General features: G+C 45.0%; 1 protein-coding gene across 2 annotated transcripts in view; it reads right to left on the minus strand.

Moving 5' to 3' along the window:
* Positions 1-23,845, minus strand: part of SCG3 (secretogranin III) — a 46,829-nt gene that overhangs the window by 18,247 nt on the left and 4,737 nt on the right. For both annotated transcript variants that reach the window (XM_077918521.1, XM_028706443.2), the window contains exons 3-8: positions 22,622-22,667; positions 22,311-22,526; positions 19,172-19,314; positions 18,195-18,356; positions 17,108-17,261; positions 13,396-13,512 (exon numbers count right to left, since the gene is read on the minus strand). In XM_077918521.1, coding sequence (XP_077774647.1) covers positions 13,396-13,512; positions 17,108-17,261; positions 18,195-18,356; positions 19,172-19,314; positions 22,311-22,526; positions 22,622-22,667 — 838 coding nt within the window. The remainder of the gene's footprint in view (positions 1-13,395; positions 13,513-17,107; positions 17,262-18,194; positions 18,357-19,171; positions 19,315-22,310; positions 22,527-22,621; positions 22,668-23,845) is intronic.

Genomic DNA, 23,845 nt, shown 5'->3' on the forward strand with positions numbered 1-23,845 from the left:
CAACCTAGCAGGTTGAAAGCACATCAAAGTGCAAGTAGATAAATAGGTACCGCTCCGGCGGGAAGGTAAACAGCGTTTCCGTGTGCTGCTCTGGTTCGCCAGAAGCGGCTTAGTCATGCTGGCCACATGACCCGGAAGCTGTACGCCGGCTCCCTCGGCCAATAAAGCGAGATGAGCGCTGCAACCCCAGAGTCGGTTACGACTGGACCTAATGGTCAGGGGTCCCTTTACCTTTTAATCAGTTGATGAGAGAGGGGTTAAAACATGCTCAGTTCAGCAGGATTCAGCACAACCCCTTTCCTGACCACAAACAGATTATTGCATCAAAACTCCTGCTAAAACAAAGGTCCCCCCTACCATTTTAGCATTGCCTTGATGCCTGGAGGTGCCTTGAAGTCCCAGCTTAAGGCTTCAAGAAATCAAATCACCTGATGTCATTGCAATGTCAAGTAATTGACAGGTGCGTGACCCCGCTCACCTGTCAATTTGCCCTGCAAGGTCAATCCTGATAAGGATTTGGCCCACTGAGGCAAAAAGTTCCTCAGCCTTGTTCTATTATAGCACCCTCTGCACTCACTAACTATTGTGCTCCCTTTGTACGCCACCCTGCCAATGAGAACAAGAGAGATCTTTTACCTCTGCACAATGAGCACAACATGATATGGGGGGCAGCAAACTATGGCCTTCAGACATGCTAACAATATTCTTATTCTAAAAATGTTGCCTTCAATTGTGAAAAAAAGAGTCAGTTTATATGGGGGAAAATTATATAGCAGGTTAGAAACCTACGTACTCTGCTCTTTCTGAAGCAATACATGAAATGAAATACAGCCAGCCTTTGAAATCTGCAGTTCTGCAAATTTTGCAATCACTTCTCCAGGCACGTGATGTGTAATAGAATGCATATACAGTGGTACCTCAGGTTAAGTACTTAATTCGTTCCAGATTTCTGTACTTAACCTGAAACTGTTCTTAACCTGAAGCACCACTTCAGCTAATGGGGCATCCCGCTGCCGCTGCGCTGCCGCCGCGCTGCTGCCGCACGATTTCTGTTCTCATCCTGAAGCAAAGTTCTTAACCCGAGGGACTATTTCTGGGTTAGCAGAGTCTGTAACCTGAAGCGTATGTAACCTGAAGCATCTGTAACCTGAAGCATATGTAACCTGAAGCGTCTGTAACCTGAAGCATATGTAACCTGAAGCGTCTGTAACCTGAAGCATATGTAACCTGAAGCGTCTGTAACCTGAAGCATATGTAACCCGTGGTACCACTGTATAAAGGGAAAATGTGGATATACGTGGATGTGTTATTGAAAACAACACAGAATATGTATTATATTTGGGAAAGTTGATTTGTAAAGCTGTGAATATTAGGCAGAATTGCATACAAAAATGTATAGATACCAGGCGACATTTACACTGATTGATTTTCATGACGAGTTGTTGTTTTTAATTGCAAACAGATGTGGAAAGGTGGAGGAATGAACTGAAGATTGTAAAACCAAGAAACTGCGAGCAGCTCAAATTACACGACCCCTTATTATCACATTTTCAAATTCTGTATCCACAAGGACCAGAAACCAAAGAAGCTTCTACAAGGCCATAAAATAATAGTTTTTGCAAGGTGTTGCCACATTCTCTCTCACTATAGTGCAACCCCAACCTTGTCTGCCGAGAAGCAATTTCTGTTGAGGCCATTTAGGCTTTATCCCTGGAAGGATCACAGCGTCACTTCCCTAAAACTGTTTCCCCACAAACAAAATACAGAACAAGATTCTCAAGCGCGAAATGATGTCAAGAAGGACTTGCTACCTCAAACAAACGAGAACGGAAAGAGAAGCAATGCCAGCCAGCCCTGTTTCCAGCTGAGACTCTAAGTGCCCACCAGCTGTGGTCTGAATATGTGTGCACAATATTTGCTTTGAGTTATCCTAATGGGGTGAGTCATTCTGAGAAATGTCATAAGCAAGGCCAGTAGCTTAGCAACTCGGTGTCCTACTTGGGCCTCTAATGAGATCTGATGTCATTGCTAGGCCGGTTGCCTTGGCAACCCTTAAAAAAAACGGAGGAAGGAGTTGAGCTCATCAAGGAGACAACCTTTCACCCATCTGGACACCTATTTCTAATAGGGTTAATGAAAGGGAAACGTTGCCGCAGCTGAACTGCTTTTTAAAAAACTTCCAACTTAGATAAAACAGCCTGGTTTGTCTTGGAGACAGCTCTGTAGATTTCCAGTGATCTCCGTTGAATCCAGGGCTTTGTTGGTCCAAAAATGGAAAACGAGCGAGGTCCCAACTAAAGAAGAATGGCAACTTGAACTGACAGAATATGCGCAGCTTGCAGACTTGACATATAGAATAAGAGAACAAGAGGAACATACGTTTAGAGAAGATTCGAAAATGTTTATTGAATGTATGGGGGGAAATTGTGTACACCTGAAAACATTGGCAGCCTTAAGATAAATTCAACAGTGTAAATAAGTTTTGATGGATGCAGTAATGGAATACTGAATGGTTTAGTTTTTGTAAAATATGCAGGGATTTATGATATGCAAAATGAGCCATGGAAAGAGAAGAAGGGAAGTCATTGATACGAGAAAATTAATTGGGGTAAGGAACATTTTTGACACTGCGGGTCAGATCTTTATCTATCCTGTACCCCATGGGCCAACTTTGACAAGGGATGAGTTGCACCCACCTCCCATCATCTGACATAATGATGAGTTATTAATTAAGTTGTTGTTGTTGTACTTATTACTTGTCTTTCCCCAGACAATCTGAGGACAGGGTACAGCAATACAAAATACAGAATTGAAAATAGTTTACAATTACCACTACAGTAGGTCCTAAAATATATGTATCTCAAGTGTCAAAGACCAGGGTGAAGAGGTTTGTCCTTGGTATAAAGAGAAAGCTGTACAATGAAGCTGTACAATGAAGGAAACACACCACTGTGGGAAGGGAAGTCTGAAAATTTTTACACATCACTTGGGAAGACAGGTGAACTAATGCCAGTGTACTGGAAGAAGCAAAGATCACCAGTGTCAAAGCAATGATTCTTCAACATCAACTTCGTTGGACTGGTCATGTTGTGCGGATGCCTGATGATCGTCTTCCAAAGCAACTACTCTATTCCAAACTTAAAAATGGAAAGCGTAATGCTGGTGGTCAACAAAAGAGGTTCAAAGACTCTCTCAAGGCAAATCTTTAAAAATGTAGTATAAACACCGACAACTGGGAAACACTGGCCTGCGAGGGCTCCAAATTGGAAAACAGCCTTTACCAAAGGTGTCATGGGCTTTGAAGATGCTCGAACTCAGGACGAAAGGGAGAAACATGCTAAGAGGAAGGCACGCTTGGCAAACCCTCACCATGATCAACTCCTGCCCAGAAACCAATGTCCCCACTGTGGAAGGACGTGTGGATCCAGAATTGGCCTCCACAGCCACTTACAGACTCACTTTTAAAACCGTGTTCATGGAAGACAATCTTACTTGGCTATGAAGGATCGCCAAAGAAGACAATGAAGGTGCCAAACACACCTCTGTGGGAAGGGAAGTCCACAGCTTAGGGGTTGCCAGAGAATTCCTTCTTCTGGGACACACACCCCAAATGTGCCAAGAGCAGGGGTAGGCAAACTAAGGCCCGGGGGCCGGATCTCGCCCAATTGCCTTCTAAATCCGGCCCGTGAACAGTCCGGGAATCAGCGTGTTTTTACATGAGCAGAATGTTTCCTTTTATTTAAAATGTGTCTCTGGGTTATTTGTGGTGCTTGCCTGGTGTTTTTACATGAGTAGAATGTGTCCTTTTATTTAAAATGCATCTCTGGGTTATTTGTGGGGCATAGGAATTTGTTCATTCTCTCCCCCCCCAAATATAGTCCAGCCCCCCACATGGTCTGAGGGATGGTGGACCGTCCCACGGCTGAAAAAGGTTGCTGACCCCTGACCAAGAGGGCCTCCTTACTGATCTTAACATCTGACAGGGTCCATAGAGAAAGGGGAGGACTTTCAGGTAAGTCATTTGTCATTAAGTCATTTGTCCAAACAGTGAGCTGCGAAGCAGATCTTTCCTTTACACTGCCATTGCTCCTCTCCATACATTTCCAGAGCTCTCCTTGCATTTCCCGAAAAGGCAGATACTCTTTGCAAAATCAACATATGCCTGAGAGGCACTTTGTCAGCGCACACTTGTTCACTTGTCAGTATATCTTGGAAGCAATACGCATCAAAGCGTCTGTGGCATTCAGTCATTCTTCAGAGAAAAGACCTGACATTTCCCACCCACTCCCCCTATGGAAATGTTTTTGCACTAGAACACAAATATTTAAATATTTGTGACAAAGATCTTCGTCATCATCATCATAACACAGTCTGTATGGGATTGGCTTATATATTGTGTTTAGAGCAGCAATTTTAAGGAGAAATGTCTGTGGGAATGCTAAGTTATATTCTTCAGTGGAGCAAATGTTTTTTGTGGGCAGAATGCCAAAAATAGTTTTAATATCCCCCCCCCTAACAGTTTAATGTATTTTACTTTGTTTTTATGTACATTGCTTTGTAACGGCTTCACCTACAGAAATAAATAATTACCTATTTATATGCAATTTCCCTTAAGCTACACACTTTTTGCAAAGCAATTTCCCCTTTTCGGTAATACCTTGTAAGTTGAACAGAATCTGTTCCGGATGTCCGTTCAACTTCCGAAACATTCAACTTCCAAAAGGCGGCTTCTGATTGGCTGCAGGAAGCTCCTGCAGCCAATCGGAAGCCATGGAAGTCCTGTCGGACGTTCGGCTCCCAAAAGAACGTTAAAAAACTAGAACACTTGCTTCCAGTTTTCGGTTGTTTAGGAGCCGAAATGTTCGACTCCCAAGGCTTTTGGGAGCTGAGGTACAACTGTATATGTATTTATATGCACACTTTACCCCAGTAAACACTGATCTTCTCAGTGATAAAGTCAGCGAATACAGAAATTCTTGCTCACATGAATTCATGAGTTAGGAGAGAACAGCTCAAAGCCTCGCCATATGCTATACATCCTTGACTCCTCTGCAGAAGGTGGGGCTTCCCCATCTTGGCAAAGTAGAGGAAAACATGGGGGGAGGAGAGGCATATGGTGACATCTGGACATGTCCACAACTACTCAAAACAATTCTCAGTTGCAAGATGGCCAGGGAATGGGCTTGCTGAGTCATGGGCGAAGGAGGAAGGTGTGATTCTGGTGACTAAGGAAGGCAGTGCGACAGCCAGTGGCTCAGCGAAGTAGGGGGAGTTGGGATGTAGATGGTGACATGATAGAGTCATAGAATTGTTGAGTTGGAAGGGACCCCAAGGGTTCTCTAGTCCAACACCCGGCAGTGCTGGAAACTCAGATAAGCATCCAAGACAGATGGCCACCCAACCTCTGCTTAAAAATCTGTTTTTATCCACACCTAGTTTGCTGCCTGCACTGGTATTCTTAAAAAATACCAGCAACCCCAGAACACAGTTGGCTTGGCTTTCTCCTTGTCACTAAATAAGTTAGTAGACACCCATTGAATGAAACTGGATTGTCACTTGGAAGGCTACTGACGGATTGGGCAACAGAGAAACAGAACCTTACAGAAAGCACAGACTGTGATGGGCAGTCATGACACCTTATAAATTTATGCCCACACAAGGCTGATGTGCCTGCTTTTGTTTCCCCCCATTTTTTTTAATTGATTTCCCACATTTATAACAAATATAACCTATAAAAGACACAAAATGACACACATTACAATACTAAAATAAAAATAAAATAAAAATAAAACACATTACTTCTAAAACCCAAATTAACTTTCATTGTTATCTGACTTCCTCAAATCCCCCCTAACTGAATTTCATTGTGACACCTTTGTAACAGTTCTCCAAGATCCTCTTTCTAATACAATTAACTCCTTCAATTAATTACCTTCATCTCTTTTCTTATTGGCTTAAATCCATATTACTATACAACATTCTTATTCTAATCCTAGGCCTATTTGATATTGATGTGCCTGCTTTTGCACATGGATGCTAGCACTTAAGAGAACACGGCTCAGGGGGACAGAATGTGATTCTGGAACTAAAAGGTCAGCATAGGTTTCAGATTCAGAAGAATACAACTGCATATATAGCCTCAGTATCCTTTCAGTGAGCCTTGGATTTGCAGGCTAAGTCCTGCGCGGCTCATAGTGAGACCTAATTCATCCCCTGAATGATGCTTGAAGACTCTTCTCCCTGGAGAGAGATCTTGCAAGGATGACGTAATGCTGGGCCTTCAAATCCCAGACCAGCTGCTACCGAGATGTGCTTTTCAACGCAACTGTCTCTGCAGATTGTCAAGCAAGGAGCTCGAGAAGCATGTGATATGGTCTACTAAATGATTTATTGCCTTTAATGCATAATTCAGCTTCGTAGCTTCAGCCTAAAAGTGGAGAGGGGGTGTTTTAATGCGCCTGTTCTAAAACCAGATAGTCTTGTTTAACTTCATAGATATTGCTGGTTGCTGCTGCTGCTGCTGCTGAGCTATGATTGTTGTTTACTGAAGATTCCCTACATATAATCTCATAAGAGGTAAAAGGGGTGGTACCTATGTTGATTTGCCCTTGTCCCTAATCAATAATAAGTGATGGGTGATACTCTGAACCCCTTGTAGGAGGCAGCAGCAAAGATCCATGCTGATTACAAAGTTTCCCCTGAAAGAGAAGAGCATTGTCTCTGACATGTCTGTCTGTCTGTCAACAGAGAACCAAGATGAAGGTACTGATTCTCATCAGGTTGACCCTTAACCGAACGGGGCATCCTGTCAAACTCTAGTGCCCCCAATAATTCTAAGTCCTGAGAATCTAGTTTGCTTTGGAAATACCCAGATCTAACCTTACAGACTTACTGGGTCATTGCCCATGATTGGAACGTGGCTTGATGTCGACAGCCTTGCCTACTGTTTATTGGCCTCATGTGAATGACTGGAATGTATCATGAATGATCTTCATTATACATGTAAAACATTATTCCACCAGGTCCTTGGCTTATTGACATCTGATGCCCTTTTAAATGTGTTGTGGGAGGGGGGAATTATTGGTTTGCAGCTGTTCTTATTTTTATTATGTATTTTGTGGTTTTGATATTGTCATTTCATGTTGTGAACTGCCCTGGGATTTATGGAAGAAGGCGGTGTACAAATTTTAATAATAATAATAATAATAATAATAATAATAAGAAGAAGAAGAAGAAGAAGAAGAAGAAGAAGAAGAAGAAGAAGAAGGAAAGGACTGTATCTTAGTAGTAGAGCATCTTCTTTTCATGAAGAAGGTCCTAAGTTTGATTCCTGGCATCTTCATTTAGGACTAGGAGAGACGTCTTCCTGAAGCCCTGGAGAGCTGCTCTCAGTCAGTGTTTGCTAATCCTGATCTTTGGTGGAGCCATAAGCAGCTGCCACCTCTAGTGACCTCCATCACTGCTTATCCCAAGTGATTCCCAGCACTGAGGTCATCGCCTTTCCCAACAGATTTCTCACGTTCCAGGACTCCTGGTCTAGTTCACCCAACCTCCAACTGGGGAAAATGGCCCACAACAGCCACCTTAGTATAGCAGAAAAGGGAAGTGATCTCAGACTTGCATCACCCTCTATGGTATTTTCCAGTACAGTGGTACCTCTGGTTATGTACTTAATTCGTTCCGGAGGTCCGTTCTTAACCTGAAACTGTTCTTAACCTGAAGCACCACTTTAGCTAATGGGGCCTCCTGCTGCTGCTGCGCTGCCGCCGCGCTGCCGCCGCATGATTTCTGTTCTCATCCTGAAGCAAAGTTCTTAACCCGAGGTACTATTTCTGGGTTAGCGGAGTCTGTAACCTGAAGCGTATGTAACCTGAAGCGTATGTAACCCGAGGTACCACTGTATCAAAAAATGCAGATACGAGTGATTCCCCTGGCTGTTAATCCTGCTCCGATATGGATTTTGGCAAATAATCCACTTTTTGTGGTTTACTTTTCAAGCCAGTGCTTCTTCAACATTATTCTCTAGGTATTGTGTGGGGCTTCCCTTCACCCCCACAGCAACAGTTCTCTGCCCAGCAGTCCACGCTCCCAAGGAAACGCACACATCAGACCTTTTCACAAATCACAGCAGCTCTGGCAACAAAGCACTTTGCTCCCCCGCCCCCTGCTATACCAAGCTCATATTCTCATGGTTTCTTAAACCTCTTGAGAAGAATATCAGATCAGCGTTTTGAAGGTAAAAAATAGAGTCACTTTTCAACTGCGCTGCTAAAAATAGCCCAGCGGTGAAAGAACTTGAAGCGTTTGAGAGAGAGTGTTTTCCTTCCACCACAGTTGACTGCTTCGATAGCAAACAACAGTGCCCTGAGCATCACAAACTAGCAGAGCGGAGCGGAGCCACAGCTGTGGCTAGGTTTTTCTTGGGGCTGGCTCACACATGCATGTTCATCATGCGCGGTTTGGGGATGCTCCTGGAGGCACAGGTGTCCTTGGTGCTAAGAGAGCCTTTTACCAGTTCCGGTTGCTAAGGCAGCTACGTCCATTCCTGGATGGAGATAGCTGACCACACTTCTCCATGCGCTGGTAGCCTCATGGGTTTGATTACTGCAATGTGCTCTTTGTGGGGCTACCCTTGAGGTTGGTCTGGAGCAGAGGTAGGCAACCTAAGGCCCGGGGGCCGGATCCGGCCCAATCGCCTTCTAAATCCGGCTCGCAGACAGTCCGGGAATCAGCATGTTTTTACATGAGTAGAATGTGTCCTTTTACAGTGGTACCTTGGGTTACATACTCTTCAGGTTACATACGCTTCAGGTTACACACTCCGCTAACCTAGAAATAGTGCTTCAGGTTAAGAACTTTGCTTCAGGATAAGAACAGAAATCGTGCTCCTGCAGTGTGGCGGCAGCAGGAGGCTCCATTAGCTAAAGTGGTGCTTCAGGTTAATAACAGTTTCAGGTTAAGTACGGACCTCCAGAATGAATTAAGTACTTAACCTGAGGTACCACTGTATTTAAAATGCATCTCTGGGTTATTTGTGGGGCCTGCCTGGTGTTTTTACACGAGTAGAATGTGTGCTTTTATTTAAAATGCATCTCTGGGTTATTTGTGGGGCAAAGGAATTCATTCATATGTATTTTTTCAAAATATAGTCCGGCCCACCACATGGTCTGAGGGTTGGTGGACCGGCCCACAGCTGAAAAAGGTTGCTGACCCCTGGTCTGGAGGCTTGTAGCTGGTTGCATGTTGGGACAAACTACCACCCGCATCGCTTGTGGGATTTGCACTGGCTCCCAATTTGTTCCTGGGAGAGAGAGCTACTTTTGCAAGTTCCCAAGATATCAGAAGTCCACTCCACACTCAGAGCAGGACTTTTGACATAGATACACCTGTTCTGTGGAATAGCATTCCTGCCAAGACATTTAAATTTCAACAAGCTTTCCAGCTGGGCGACATGTTCTCAGCCATGTGTGTCTATATTGTATTGTATTTTCTGCTGTTGTTCTGTTTTCTTTGCTGTTATTTGTGTTGTTTTTAACCTTTCTCTTGTGCATTGCCTTGGGACACTTGTGTGGAATGCAATTTATAAAAGGAATCATGATAATCACCCGACTACTCTAACAGTTAGGAATGACTTGTATATGAGAACGGTATACTGAAGGTCAAGCAACAGATAGAACTCTCACATAGCCTTCAACATAAGGTAAAGGTAAAGGTACCCCTGCCCGTACGGGCCAGTCTTGACAGACTCTGGGGTTGTGCGCCCATCTCACTCTAGAGGCCAGGGACCAGCGCTGTCCGCAGACACTTCCGGGTCATGTGGCCAGCGTGACAAAGCTGCATCTGGCGAGCCAGCGCAGCACACGGAAACGCCGTTTACCTTCCCACCAGTAAGCGGTCCCTATTTATCTACTTGCACCTGGGGGTGCTTTCGAACTGGCAGGCGCTGGGACCAAGCAACGGGAGCGCACCCCGCCGCGGGGATTTGAACCGCCGACCCCTCGATCGGCAAGCCCTAGGCACTGAGGCTTTTACCCACAGCGCCACCTGCGTCCCCTAGCCTTCAACATAGTACTTCTCAATGGACTTGGTTCACACATTCCACCACCAGTCATCTAGTTCACAGTAACTGGGGCTGAGACAAAATGGCGCATGCGCATTCTGAAAACTTTGCTCCTGCAAAACGCACACCTTCCCCTTTCATCGATAGTTTAGGAGGCCTGCGAAAGACTGGGGGAGATGTTTGTGTACTTCAAGCAAGAGCACAAAACATGGCCGTCACTCTGATTTGGCTCCATGATGGCCAAATTGATTGGCCGCATGATGCTGGCTCTGTGATCCCTGATTGGTTGGATCTTACTGTAGCCCAAGAGGTGACATACACTGTCAAAGCAGCAGAATGGCTAAGAAAGGCAGAGAACCGGAATGGTACAAAAAGATGAGGTTCAGTCTGAATCCCATCCATGTCTGCTCAGAATCAACTCTTGTTGATTTCAAGGAAACTTACTCCCACGAGACTGCAGTCTAAACCCTTGCAATTTTTTTTACCATTTGGAGGAAGCCATCTAACAGCACGTCCTGCTACTGTTTCTCCCTGATGCATCATGTTACAGGGTATCTGTTCATATGTTTGGAATCTGCTGGGTACTTGCAAAGTGGCTTTCCACCCACTGGCGGAGGAACGGGAGGTGGGCGGGGGGAACGCACTGCCCCCAGCACCATCAGGGAGGGTGGTACCATTGCGGCCACCCCCCGGACACATGCCATGCACACCCCACCACACCGGGTGCAATGCCTCCGTGGCCAGCGCACCACGCCTCCAGGATGCACATCACGGCCCCGGGATGCATGCCACACCCCTGGGATGCATGCCACACCCCTGCAGGAGATGTGCCACGCCCCCAGGAGCATGCCACACACCTGGGACGTGCACCAGTCACGCCCTGCCTGCTCTCCGCCCCCCATGCTGGAGCATGCAGCTTCACCACTGCTTCTACCCACCCAAACATTCTGAGTTGCCAAAAAGGTTGCAATCCAATGAGCCCACTGAAGCATGTGGAAACGTTGCCGTATATTCAGCAACAGCAGGAATTTCATTCCACCCCCTCCCCACCATGCAGCACTGCCTCTCCACCAGGCTGCCTCACAGAATGCTTTTCAGTGGGTACTTCCAGCCCTGGCCAACACTTTGCTTCCAAATCCATCTAGATCCCATTAAGGGCAAACTGCTGGGTTTGTAAAACACAAGTGATCAGAAGCAGTTCTGATGACCACTGGCTACAAGGGCTACTACTGAATGGGAACTAAAACTGATCACAGGGAAATGTCATAATACTTCAAGGTCCTATTCACCAAGAACTGGAGATAGTAGCTCCCTTTATGCAGTGGTACCTTGGGTTAAGAAGGGACGCGGGTGGCACTGTGGGTAAAAGCCTCAGCGCCTAGGGCTTGCCGATCGAAAGGTTGGCGGTTCGAATCCCCGCGGCGGGGTGCGCTCCCGTTGCTCGGTCCCAGCGCCTGCCAACCTAGCAGTTCAAAAGCACCCCCGGGTGCAAGTAGATAAATAGGGACCGCTTTCTAGCGGGAAGGTAAACGGCGTTTCCGTGTGCGGCTCTGGCTTGCCAGAGCAGCGATGTCACGCTGGCCACGTGACCCGGAAGTGTCTTCGGACAGCGCTGGCCCCCGGCCTCTTGAGTGAGATGGGCGCACAACCCCAGAGTCTGTCAAGACTGGCCCGTACGGGCAGGGGTACCTTTACCTTTACCTTTTACCTTGGGTTAAGAACTTAATTCATTCTGGAGGTCTGTTCTTAACCTGAAACAGTTCTTCACCTGAAGCACCACTTTAGCTAATGGGGCCTCCTCCTGCCGCTGCGCCGCTGCCATGCAATTTCTGTTCTCATTCTGAAGCAAAGTTCTTAACCCGAGGTACTATTTCTGGTTAGCGGAGTCTGCAACCTGAAGCATATGTAACCTGAAGCGTCTGTAACCCGAGGTACCACTGTACATGTATTGAGTAATAGGAGGAAAAGAAGATCTGAAATATAGGTTTCCTATTGGAAACCTTGCAGTCAAGAAATGCTCTGTTGTTAAGGAGCATCAGAAAAATGAATGTCCATTCCAGTTTCTTTCTGCTTCTCATTTTTTTTCTGGTCATAAATTCAGTTTTTTAAAATCCTCATGAAAACTTGTCAGTATTTTGGTATCACCTTCTCCTCATATACACTTTTCAGTATACAGTTTTGACTCAAACACATATTTTTGCATACAATAGGCTGCATTTTTTGGTACACATTTTCTGGATGAAGAACTGCATCACAAAATACGAAGTAGTGCAGATTCTGAAGGACTGATATGTTTCTGTTCATGTACAGGTTCGAACAGTGCAAATTAGGTAGTTTCTCACTGAAATGCGAACAAAATCAAATACCTCCCATCCCTAAGTAAAAGGCCACGGAAATGAACAGCCTTACAGCAGCTTACGGCAGACATCTGTTCAGGTTCAGTCTCATTCTGGTTGAAATCGTTTCACACTATGACCAAGAACAGAGAAACCCGGCACCTCAACACTACTTACTATAAATTGCCATGAAAAGGTCACTGATTTTACAGGAACCAGCCCTGCTGATGAGCAAATGATAGTATAATCACCAGTATTTATGGCACAAAGGGAGCAACCAGGGCTGGATTTAGGTTTGATGAGGCCCTAAGCTACTGAAGGTTAATGGGGCCCTTTATATGTCCAGCTGTCCTTTGTCAACAACAAATTGTCACTGTTTTTTGTGTTGAATATATGCTGTATGGTGATTTATGGAACTAATAGGTATCTAAAGCCATTTGCACATGCAGAATGTAGGTACCCTATATATAGAAATGAGCAAACCAGTGATATTTTAGGGAGCAGGCTAGCAGGCCATTACTTACATCATAGGAGCCTATACAACACAAAACACTGTTGTTTTTTATCTTATATTTTGGAAATGTACATTCAGGTTTTTTTCCTTTAATTTTTTTGGGCCCCCCAAGAGAGTGGGGCCCAAAGCTATAGCTTGTTTAGCTTATATGTAAATAATAATAATAATAATTTATTATTTATACCCTACCCATCTGGCTGAGTTTCCCCAGCCACTCTGGGCGGCTCCCAATCAAGTGTTAAAAACAATACAGCATTAAATATTAAAAACTTCCCTAAACAGGGCTGCCTTCAGATGTCTTTTAAAAATAGGATAGCTGCTTATTTCCTTGACATCTGATGGGAGGGCGTTCCACAGGGCAGGCGCCACTACCGAGAAGGCCCTCTGCCTGGTTCCCTGTAACTTCACTTCTCGCAATGAGGGAACCACCGCCAAATCTGGCACTGGGAGCAATGTTGTTACAAGGAGTTAGGAATGTGTCTTACCTAGGTACGAAACACCTTCTTCTGGTGTGATTGTTCCATATTTCACCATCATCTTCACAAAGTCTATCAAAGTCTTCATGATCGTTATGAGCGTTTCTTTTTCTTTGGCTTCTTTCTCTGTGTTGATGAGCAAAGCACAGGTGTAAACATGTGGACAGGTTGTGGAAAGTTAGGGACATGATGCCCCCCCCTTTAACTTCAACTTTCAACATGGGATCCTCTTAATTTATTCGTCATGCATGCCCACCTCCCCACTTTTCTCTTGGGGGAAAATCTGGTTTAAGGGAGGAGATCTATCTCTGCCTTTAACCTGTTGGTTCCCTTTGCAGATGGCATTTTAATAAATGCACCTTCTGAAACAGGAATACCCTCTTCTACAAAGGAGGTCTGTCTCCCTTTACCGCTGGCCTCCTTTCGCTCTATCTTCCTCTCCAAAAGACAACAGTATTCAATCTGTTGCTGCAACCCACTTCAGATCAGGATACAACCCACTTTGGACCCCAACCCACCAGTAGAAGACCAGTATTCCAAGATATCTAGGTCCCAGCTCAGAAGGTCTTTTAGGCTGTGGTCGTATACATGCTCACATGTGAGTATGTTCAATTCAAAAGAATGGGGCTTACACTTGAGTGTACACAAGTCCCAATCAGTTCAATGGAACTTGCTCTCAGGTAAATGTAATCTTTGTAGGCTAACCAGTCACATACGGTATATAACCAAGATGCTCAAGTCTAATGAATGCATGAGGGGGTTAATGCCATATTAGTATTGTTTTATTATTTACTAAATTTGTATACCACCCTTCATCCATAGATCTCAGGGCAGTTCACAGCATAAAAATACAAGATAAAAACACAAAATTCATAATAATAGTGTTTGTGATCTCTGCTGCTGCTCCACACTCCAACCACATGGCTTCTTTCTACAATCCATCCTTGTGTTCTGATACAAATAATTTAGGAACTTTCACCACTTTGGAACTAACCCGTGTTTCATGATTGTTGTATGCAAAAGCACAGGAATCTGACCTTTGAAGGGTTTGTAAGTAAACCATTTTCAACTTACCAAACTGTCTTTTTCTATGCTAGGGGAAGGAACTTCGAAGGCCATATTTTAAAGGTCTCACAACCTGTATTTCCATGCTTTACTCTGCTGCTTATTTTGTGATTTCAAATCTCTGCTGGGGTTCTCTCACCAAAGAGTACTTGCCCCAAATGTCTTTTTATGCCTATTTTTCTTTCTCTTCCAGCAATCTCTAAGGTGCAATCTGCAGCGCTGTAAGACTGCAACCTCCCACACATTTACAATGGAGTAAGCCATAGGGTTGCACTTTATAGATCAGAAGGACTAAAATCACAAAGGAGGTCTGGGAGCCAAACAGTAGGTTGTCATAAAACCTGTAACATAGCATGCACATTTCCCTCTTTTTCCTTTCTTCATTCCTTCCCACATTTATTTATTTATTGCATCTAACTCCCACCAGTTTCTCTGAGGAGCTCAAGGTGGTGTACATCATTCTCCCCTCCTTCTTTAACCCCCATAACAACTCTGCCAGGTCAGTTAAGGCTGAGAGACAGTGACAGGCCCAAGGAGACCCTCATGAACGAGTGGGATTTGAACCCTCCTTTTCCAGGTCCTCTTCCAGCCTTCTAAGCACCATACCACACAGCCTGTCTCTGACTTTCCATATTTCTGCTGCTCTCTGTGCAACAGACTGATCACCCATCCCTAATACACATACACAAAAGGGATGGATGAATCTTTTGTTGGTCCATGTCAGTTTTTCACATAGTTCATAAGTCTGTTCCATTCATTTCTGTAGCTTACTGTAATCCTTTTAATTTATTTTTTTAAAGTGCATTTTTTTGGTACATGTTTTCCCATAAAATAACATGTCGTATGCATTTCAGCATTTAAAATTATGACTTTTAATACATATTTCTGCGCTCTCTCTCTCTCTCTCTCTCTGTGTGTGTGTGTGTGTTTGTTTTAGCCAATAACTGTTTTGCAAAATTTAGAGAAGTGCAAAAACTGAAGGGTAGCTGCTTTCCAGTCCAGTGATTATTCCAGGAAGTGCAAATCAGGCCGGCTTGATTAAAAATGCAAACTGAACAAAGTCCTATGACATATACATTTGCATTAGCAGCATGAAATTTGCCTAGCCTGGCAGGGACAGCTATGCAGGAAGCCACCTGTGTGCAAGATGACTGAAGGGCACATTAATGCAGAGCTGGGTAGCCTGTCATCAAGTGGCGAGAGGTGGGGAAAACCACTCAGCCTTGGCAGGAGACCTCGCTAGAAGAGCTTCAGAGCTGCCACAGCCACTTGTTTTAAAGAGAGAGAGAAAAGGCACCGCTTCCCATTTCTGCACAGGGTTGCAATTCCAGGAGCTTCTTCTGCATCCTGGCTTAATGTGGGCTGACGGGACAAAAGCAAGAGAGCTGTGCGGATGGGATGGAGAAGCGGTGACATATGAGTGACAATGCTGCTGAATTATGCAAAGATTCATCAGGGCCAAGGAAAGTGTTGCTCTCCTAGGTTGGCCACCGGAGGCACATTGGCCCAGGGATAAGGAAGAGGTGGCTGATTCTGTTGCATAATCTTAACGATGATATGCTGGAACTTCAACGGCTGCGGAGATTGTGAGGGCAGGACTGCAAGTGCAGGAGGGCAAACATCAATGTCCCCTCAATGGGCTCATATGGACTGTTTGCCAGGTTTGGAACATCTGGGGTAGCCTAGAAGTGATATTCAGTGGTGCTAGAACACTAGTATTCAAAAATTTGTACAGCTATTTCCCCTAATTAAAAAGCATTTTGGGGTGTTATCTTCATGAATAAAGGTAAAGGGTACAGGGACCCCTGACCATTAGGTCCAGTCGTGGCTGACTCTGGGGTTGCGGCGCTCATCTCGCTTTATTGGCCGAGGGAGCCGGCGTACAGCTTCCGGGTCATGTGGCCAGCATGACTAAGCCGCTTCTGGCGAACCAGAGCAGCCCACAGAAATGCCGTTTACCTTCCCGCTGGAGTGGTACCTATTTATCTATTTGCAATTTGACGTGCTTTCGAACTGCTAGGTTGGCAGGAGCAGGGACCGAACAACGGGAGCTCACCCCGTCGCGGGGATTCGAACCGCCGTCCTTCTGATCAGCAAGTCCTAGACTCTGTGGTTTAACCCACAGCGCCACCCGTGTCCCTCACATCTTCATGAATACATGCATTTTAATGCAGATTTTATCCTGGCATATGCAATTTGGTAACATCTTAGTTGGCTGGAGAACTGCATTGCAAAATTCAGAGAAGAGTGAATTTCAAAGGCTGGGTGTGCCATATATTATTTTGGGTAGTTTCAGCTTTAAATGCAAATGGAATTGAAATTCTCCTCTATCTCTAGCCAGAGCAATACATTTTGCTGCTGGAAGCACAGCCCTGATGAAGGGTAAGGGTGCCATCACTTAAAAGGTCTTGCCGCACCATTCAGACATCCAGTTCCTACCTTCATCACTTCCCCTCTGCCCCATGTGCTGCCTGAATCAGGGGACTTGCTTCACCCCATTACACGGTTTTGCAAGCCTTGGAAATGCTATGGCCTTGATGGATCTCTACCATCCTTTTTTTTATTAAAAAAACACACACATTCACATCAGCGTATAGGTAGTCTGTGTTCCAGAAAACCAAACATCAGAAAATATTTCAAGCTGTATGAGACTCACCTGTGTTGAGACTCTTCAGTAGCTCATAAAAGTTAGGGAAATACTGGAGATCTTCAAAATTATCCTCAGGAGGCAGTTCATTTCTTCTTTCCAAGATGTTGGAGGAAGTCCACGTGTTATCCAATGTGTCATCTTGATCAGTATTTTTCGTAGCCTCCATGTAAGACATTAACAACAGAAGTGTGTAAATATGGATGCCCAGTGGTGGCTGGTGCCCATTGGGCAGGGAGGCCAACAGTAGGGGGAGCTAGAGCAAAGAAGAGGCAAAGCCAACTCATTCTAATTTTGTCCCTATCCTTCCTTCCTCCTTCCTGCTGAGTTTTACAAGGGCACCGCTAAGGAGGAGGAAGCTGACAGCCAGGACCACACTCTGGACTGGTTGCAAGTAAGAAGGAAAGCTCATCTGGCTCTCAGCTTCTTTCTCCTTAAAGGTAAAGGTAAAGGGACCCCTGACCATTAGGTCCAGTTGCAGGTGACCCTGGGGTTGCGGCGCTCATCTCGCTTTATTGGCCAGGGGAGCCAGTGTACAGCTTCTGGGTCATGTGGCCAGCATGACTAAGCCGCTTCTGGTGAAACAGTAGCGCACGGGAATGCTGTTTACCTTCCCACCAGAGTGGTACCTATTTATCTACTTGCACTTTGTGGTTTCAAACCGCTAGGTTGGCAGGAGCAGGGACCGAGCAATGGGAGCTCACCCCGTCGCAGGGATTTGAACTGCCGACATTCTGATCAGCAAGCCCTAGGCTCTGTGGTTTAGACCACAGTGCCACCTGCATCCCTCCTTCTTCTTAGCAGGTTCCTAATATTCCTCTTAATTCCAAAAGCTGGGGACAAACTCCAGGGACGCACCCTCACTTTCATGCACAGCTTGTGAGTGCTCAGAGGTACCTGACTGGCCACTGTATTAAGCAGAAGGCTGAACTAGAGGGACAAAACTGGCAGGTTTTTAGATTCCTACAAATACTTGATATATTGACAATGATAATAACACCTCTTTAATTTGCTCCGTCTAGAAGTCACGTTCCCCTAAAGCAAAGATCAGTGAGGGGGCCTTTCGAGGAAGTGGGATGAAACTGATAGGAATTACCATGTTTTCCTCCTGTTTTTCATTGGGATTACTCTCTGCTCTGTTTGGAATGTCACCAAGATCTTCAGATGCCTTTTCGCGATCGTTTGCTTCATTAGCAATGAGCTGCTGCAAGACTTCAGCCACCTCGTCCTCCAGTGTGTAGGCCTGGCTTTCTGTGATCTGGGAAAGACAAGGAGAGTGGAGCTGAATTATCCATCTCCCTTCAGGTCTGCAAGTTGTTTCACGCAGAGACATCTGAAGAATGAATTAGGGAGACTGGAACATCCATTTCAAATTGAATTTGCGGGTTTCCCTTGGAAATCAATAGTGTCTAGTTTGATGCAGCTGATGGTTTAATTGTGCAGTTTGAAGCACTACCGTTGGCTTAAGACGATGCTGAACATCTGCCACAAGAATTCGTAAGGACAGTCAGAGCTTCAGGAGGTGAAAAAAACCAGCCTGCCACCTCTCTGAATAAAGTCCTTTGGCATCATATTTCAACAATGATAAGCAAAGCAAATCAATTTAGACTTCAACTCAGCTGGTTTAAATAGCCTGGTTTTATTGAAGTCAATAGTGCTATGCCTTATATCCAGTAATATTTGCCCTGCAGATTATTCTTATATATATATATTGCAAGTCACTCTGTAATCTGCAGCCTTGGTTGAGGGTTGGACCTTTACAGGGACTGTTTCTCACATTCGTGTGTTCCCCCCTCTCCTTCTGGGCTTATTTGCCCATTATAAAACCTTTCAAGAACTTGGCATCTTGCATTGCATGGCTAAGCTTCAAATAGCCAGTTTAACTGCAGGGTGAGATTGATGCAAATTGAAACCAGTGCTCAGAGCCCAAGCTCTGCTTCAAAAGAACATCCATTTGTTTCAGGATCAAACTATTCATGCAGTGCTTTTTTTAAAATAGCAGCTCAGACTAAAATAAGAAAGGGGAAAAAACCAGGCATAATAGCATAAATGAACTGGTGCCCAGAAACTTACAAGTCCCAGATTTAGAAGCTTGGAAACGATCTTGTCAAAGACTCCTCTGTCATTTTCCTCGTATATCCTCATGGCAATCTTCTGAACGATGTCTTCAGCTGTTAATGGCGTACCATCAAGTTGGTGGAGTCCATCTGGATCATCTGAAAGTATCACAGGTTGACCAAGTGATGCTCTACTCTACTACATTTGATGAGTTTATCTTTTGCATGGGTAAAAACATTAGGTGAAACTGGACTAAGATATTCTAGATACTTTCCGGTATGAGAAAATGACTGATGGTGAGAGAAACACCGCAGTGTTGACGGCCTGTTCTGACCCCCACCATTTGTCAACTTTGCAAATACAGGGGACTGCTAGATGCTCAGGTCTGGCACAGTCAAATTAATGGTGTGGGTGCAGAAAATCTCATGCTACCATCTATCAACATGGGTTTGTGCTTTCTGCTTGATGAAGTCCATCCATCAACTGAAAAAAGTCTTAAGAAATAAGGGCTTTTTAGCTGTCAAAACAAACACCCACACAAGTCTAAGGGGACATGGCAGAAAAGGATATAAGCACGAATAATATCAAGAGATTCATTGTCTCTCAAATAATTAGAACTGTAGGGTTACTCAATTAATTCTATTTGCAGTCAGCTGGGAAGGGGAAGAAATTGGATTCAGTCCACATTTAAATTCACATTTACCAAATTCGCACATTCCAAAACTATGCAAACTGAGCCCGTTCTATGGATGTGAAGGGAGCAGTATACATAAACTGGAACTCCATAGACAACCATCATAGATAAATGAGGTAACTGTGCCCAAGAGGAGCCTGTGATAAAATGTTGCCATGAAGAGCACTTCTCTTCAGGATGTTCCACTCCTTCATCCCTGTCTTACGTTCCTCTCTGTTTCAACAGCAAGCCAGCATTCTAAGGCTACTGAGTATGCTCCATTGAGCTGTTTTTAGCATCCTTCCTCTTGGGTGTTTTTTCTACGGGGTTTTTTGGGTGCATCCACAAAGCTTAGTGGGACGTGGGCGGCGCTGTGGGTTAAACCACAGAGCCTAGGGCTTGCTGATCAGAAGGTCGGCGGTTCGAATCCCCACGACGGGGTGAGCTCCTGTAGCTCGGTCCCTGCTCCTGCCAACCTAGCAGTTCGAAAGCACATAAAAGTGCATGTAGATAAATAGGTACCGTTCCGGCGGAAAGGTAAACGGTGTTTACATGCACTGCTCTGGTTCGCCAGAAGCAGCTTAGTCATGCTGGCCACATGACCCGGAAGCTGTACGCCGGCTCCCTCGACCAGTAAAGCTAGATGAGCGCCACAACCCCAGAGTCGGCCACGACTGGACCTAATGGTCAGGGGTCCCTTTACCTTTACAAAGCTTAGAGTTCTCCCGAACCTGCTGGTACTTTCTACTCTTATGCATGGGTGTTATTTGAATAGCTACATACAGTGGCGTAGCGTGGGTTGTCAGCACCCGGGGCAAGGCAAGTAATTTGCGCCCCCTAACCTGTGGATTTGCGCCCCCTAACCCGTGGATTTGCCCTAACCCCAGATGTTGCGCCCGGTGCGGCCAGCCCCCCCTGCACCCCCCACGCTACGCCACTGGCTACATAAGCATCCAGAGAACTGAGATTGCTTTTATCATATATGATATTTTGTGTTGTCAACATTGTCTTAATATATTGGCAAAACATAATGGCAAATTCACAGTATGCAATAAGACAAGAAGAGTGTTTATGGAATAATGATGCACTGGAAGAGGTCCATTTTGTGCCATCTATAGTTCCGCTAGCATATGAAGATTACTTTGCATTTGGAAGCCATCCATGAAGACAGGCTGGGATCTGGCAATGACTGGGATGTTATTCCTGCATCAAACTGTGCTTGTAGACTTGCCTGGCTTCTGGGGTGTGAATTTGCAACAGCCAAGACCAAGGCTTCTTAAAGTTTGCTTGGACTGAACCTCCCCAATTTTACTTCAAGTGTTGATCTGACAACCACCACCCCTCCATGACACCAGTCCCAAAGGATAGAAGGCTAAACCATAAATGAATGAACTGCTTTGGTCACATCAATATGATTCTAGGGTTTTCTCATAGGCTGTTTCTGTGTGATATACTTTGCTGTGCTTTGCATTGTTTATGTCGTTTATGTCCTCTCCCACGTGAAACCATATTATACGTGGCATCCTGCAAATGACTCTCTGTCTACGCAGTAGCAAGGTCAGGTGTCGCTGGGCATTTTCATGGGCTGAGTACCCCAATTTATTTATTTGCTTTATGAAACTATGTTTTTCCTGCCATATCATAAAATATCAGGGTGGTGCACAATGTTAAAACATAAAACTTACTTTCTTTCTTTCTTTCTTTCTTTCTTTCTTTCTTTCTTTCTTTCTTTCTTTCTTTCCTTCCACACACACATCCACACACATCCACAAATAATCATTCAGGTGACTGGCTAATCAAAAATAAAAATTAATCAGCTGCAAAGTCCTGTTGGCATAAAAAAGTCTTCAAGCGGCACCTGAAAGTTGAAAGTGAGGATGCCTACTGCATCTCTGCAGTGGTAACACATTGCAGAGTGGTAACGCTAAGGGGTCAATACATAATATGGCAAGATGTGCTGGCTTAGGATGCAGGGAATCTCTAGCTCTGCCAGTCTCTGCCAGCATTAAGTCCCCAACTCCAGTTTAGCGAAAGATACACAGGCAAAGCTGGCCAAGGCCTGTTTAAGTCCCCCAAAGGAAGCAGGCTTAGAGAGGGAAGACTTAGGCTGGATCCTAAGCCTCTTCAGCTTGGTCATGTGATCCAGCAACCCAGTGTGAGACACTCTTTTAAAGGCTCGTTTCCCTTCTGCCAGGCTTAGGCAGAGCAGAAGCCCTGCTGCTGAGCTGGGTTTGGATCTGGCGTAACTTCACACCGGCTTCATTTGCACTGGTTTGCTTTGCATCACCTTCTTGAGCGCTGGATTGCTCCCTAAATGCTCAACTTCCAGTCAGAGGACTGTGTGCAAATAGCATTGAAAATAGTATTGCCCCAACAGCATCATGAGCACAAAGAAGAATGAATGAAATGGACGTCCGGAGAGGCCCTATATGCATTATACACTCAAAACACAAGCTTGGTGTATGAAGGCTAATGAATTACCTTGATATTTATAGTCCGGGCTGCTTTTAGTGGAGTCATAATCATCAACCAGCCTCCGGCTCTTGGTGGAATCTGTATCCTCGAGGGCCAGCTGTTGGTCATACAGGGAGCTCCTGATCGATTCCCTTTCCTTCTCCTTCCTCTCTTTTTCTGCTGCCAATTTGAGCAGGTTCAGGTCATCAGCAAATGAGTAATTTCTGAATTCCGGCTTGTTGTCTGGAAGACGTACAGCACAGGTGCCCAATAAACCATCTCATAGTACCTCTGAACAATCAGCAGTAATGAATAAGGGGAAGAAGCATGGAATTTACCTGTAGAGGCTGGCTTTTTCATTTTATCCGTCTCTGCCTCGGCAATCTGTTTTGGGGAGAAAGATAGTTTATGGGTATATGAACACACCGTCTCTGTTGCACTGGAATGAATCGTGTGTAGTTCTTTGTGGCAATCACACAGGGCCCCCGGACGTTTGACAGTCTATTGACCCTGTGCCACCACTGTGATTGCTTTCTTCGCTGCCACCACCCCACTTCTCACGGGGACACACGGAGTCCAGACAGTTGTTAACATTAACAAATAATCAAGTTTATTTTTAAATGCAGGAACAAGCGTATGGTTTCAGTTTATTTTTCTCTTGTCAGTTTCTTAATCTTAGTTCCTAACAACTCCCAACTGATTATTCCCAACTATCTATCTGACTCCACCTGACAATTCCTCTCACTCTCTCACAATACAACTCTACAAACCCACACCTAATCCTCCCCTTTCCTTCTCCAACTCCCAAAACTCAACTCTCAACTCCCGAACCTCAACTGACTTTCAAAACCTCCCACTCTAACTTTTACTCCCCCCTTGCATTCTCACTGGCCAATCACATCACACCCATTTTAACCCTTTCCTTATGACCCATCCTAGGAGGCAAACGCCACACTCTTTTCCTCCAATCTATTTCTTTTAACCTATTGGAATGTGCAAAGCTGGCTGACGCTGAGTCCATCTAGCTTACGGTAGCACTGCCTGGCAGTGGCTCTCCAAGGTCTCAGGCTGGGAACATTACCAGCCTTACTTGGAGATGCCAGGAATCAAACCTGAGACCTTCTGCATGCAAAGCAGATGCTCTCCCATTGAGCCACAGCCCTTCCACTTCCCACCACAGCGTCTTTTGTCCTTTTCCCAGGAGGTGATGGAAGCATTTCCCTAAATAAAAGATTCTGGACTAGACCCTTTAATGCCAATTTGTGCTCTTTTCATGGAGAATTTCCTTTCTTTTGTGGGAAGCTGCTCTTTTTTGAAAATTGACTTGGAGGGAGGGGGGGCATTCAAAGCTGCAGCCCTCTGCACACTTTCCTGGGAGTAAATCTCATGGAATACAGTAGGACGTCCTTCTGAATAAACATGTCAAATGCCATATTTTTATTGACTGCTGCGAGACATCACCTTGCCAACAAAGGTCCGTATAGTTAAAGCCATGGTTTTCCCAGTAGTGATGTATGGAAGTGAGAGCTGGACCCTAAAGAAGGCTGATCGCCGAAGAATTG

This window comes from Podarcis muralis, chromosome 14 (genome assembly GCF_964188315.1).
Source record: "Podarcis muralis chromosome 14, rPodMur119.hap1.1, whole genome shotgun sequence".
NCBI classification, from domain to species: Eukaryota; Metazoa; Chordata; class Lepidosauria; order Squamata; family Lacertidae; genus Podarcis; species Podarcis muralis.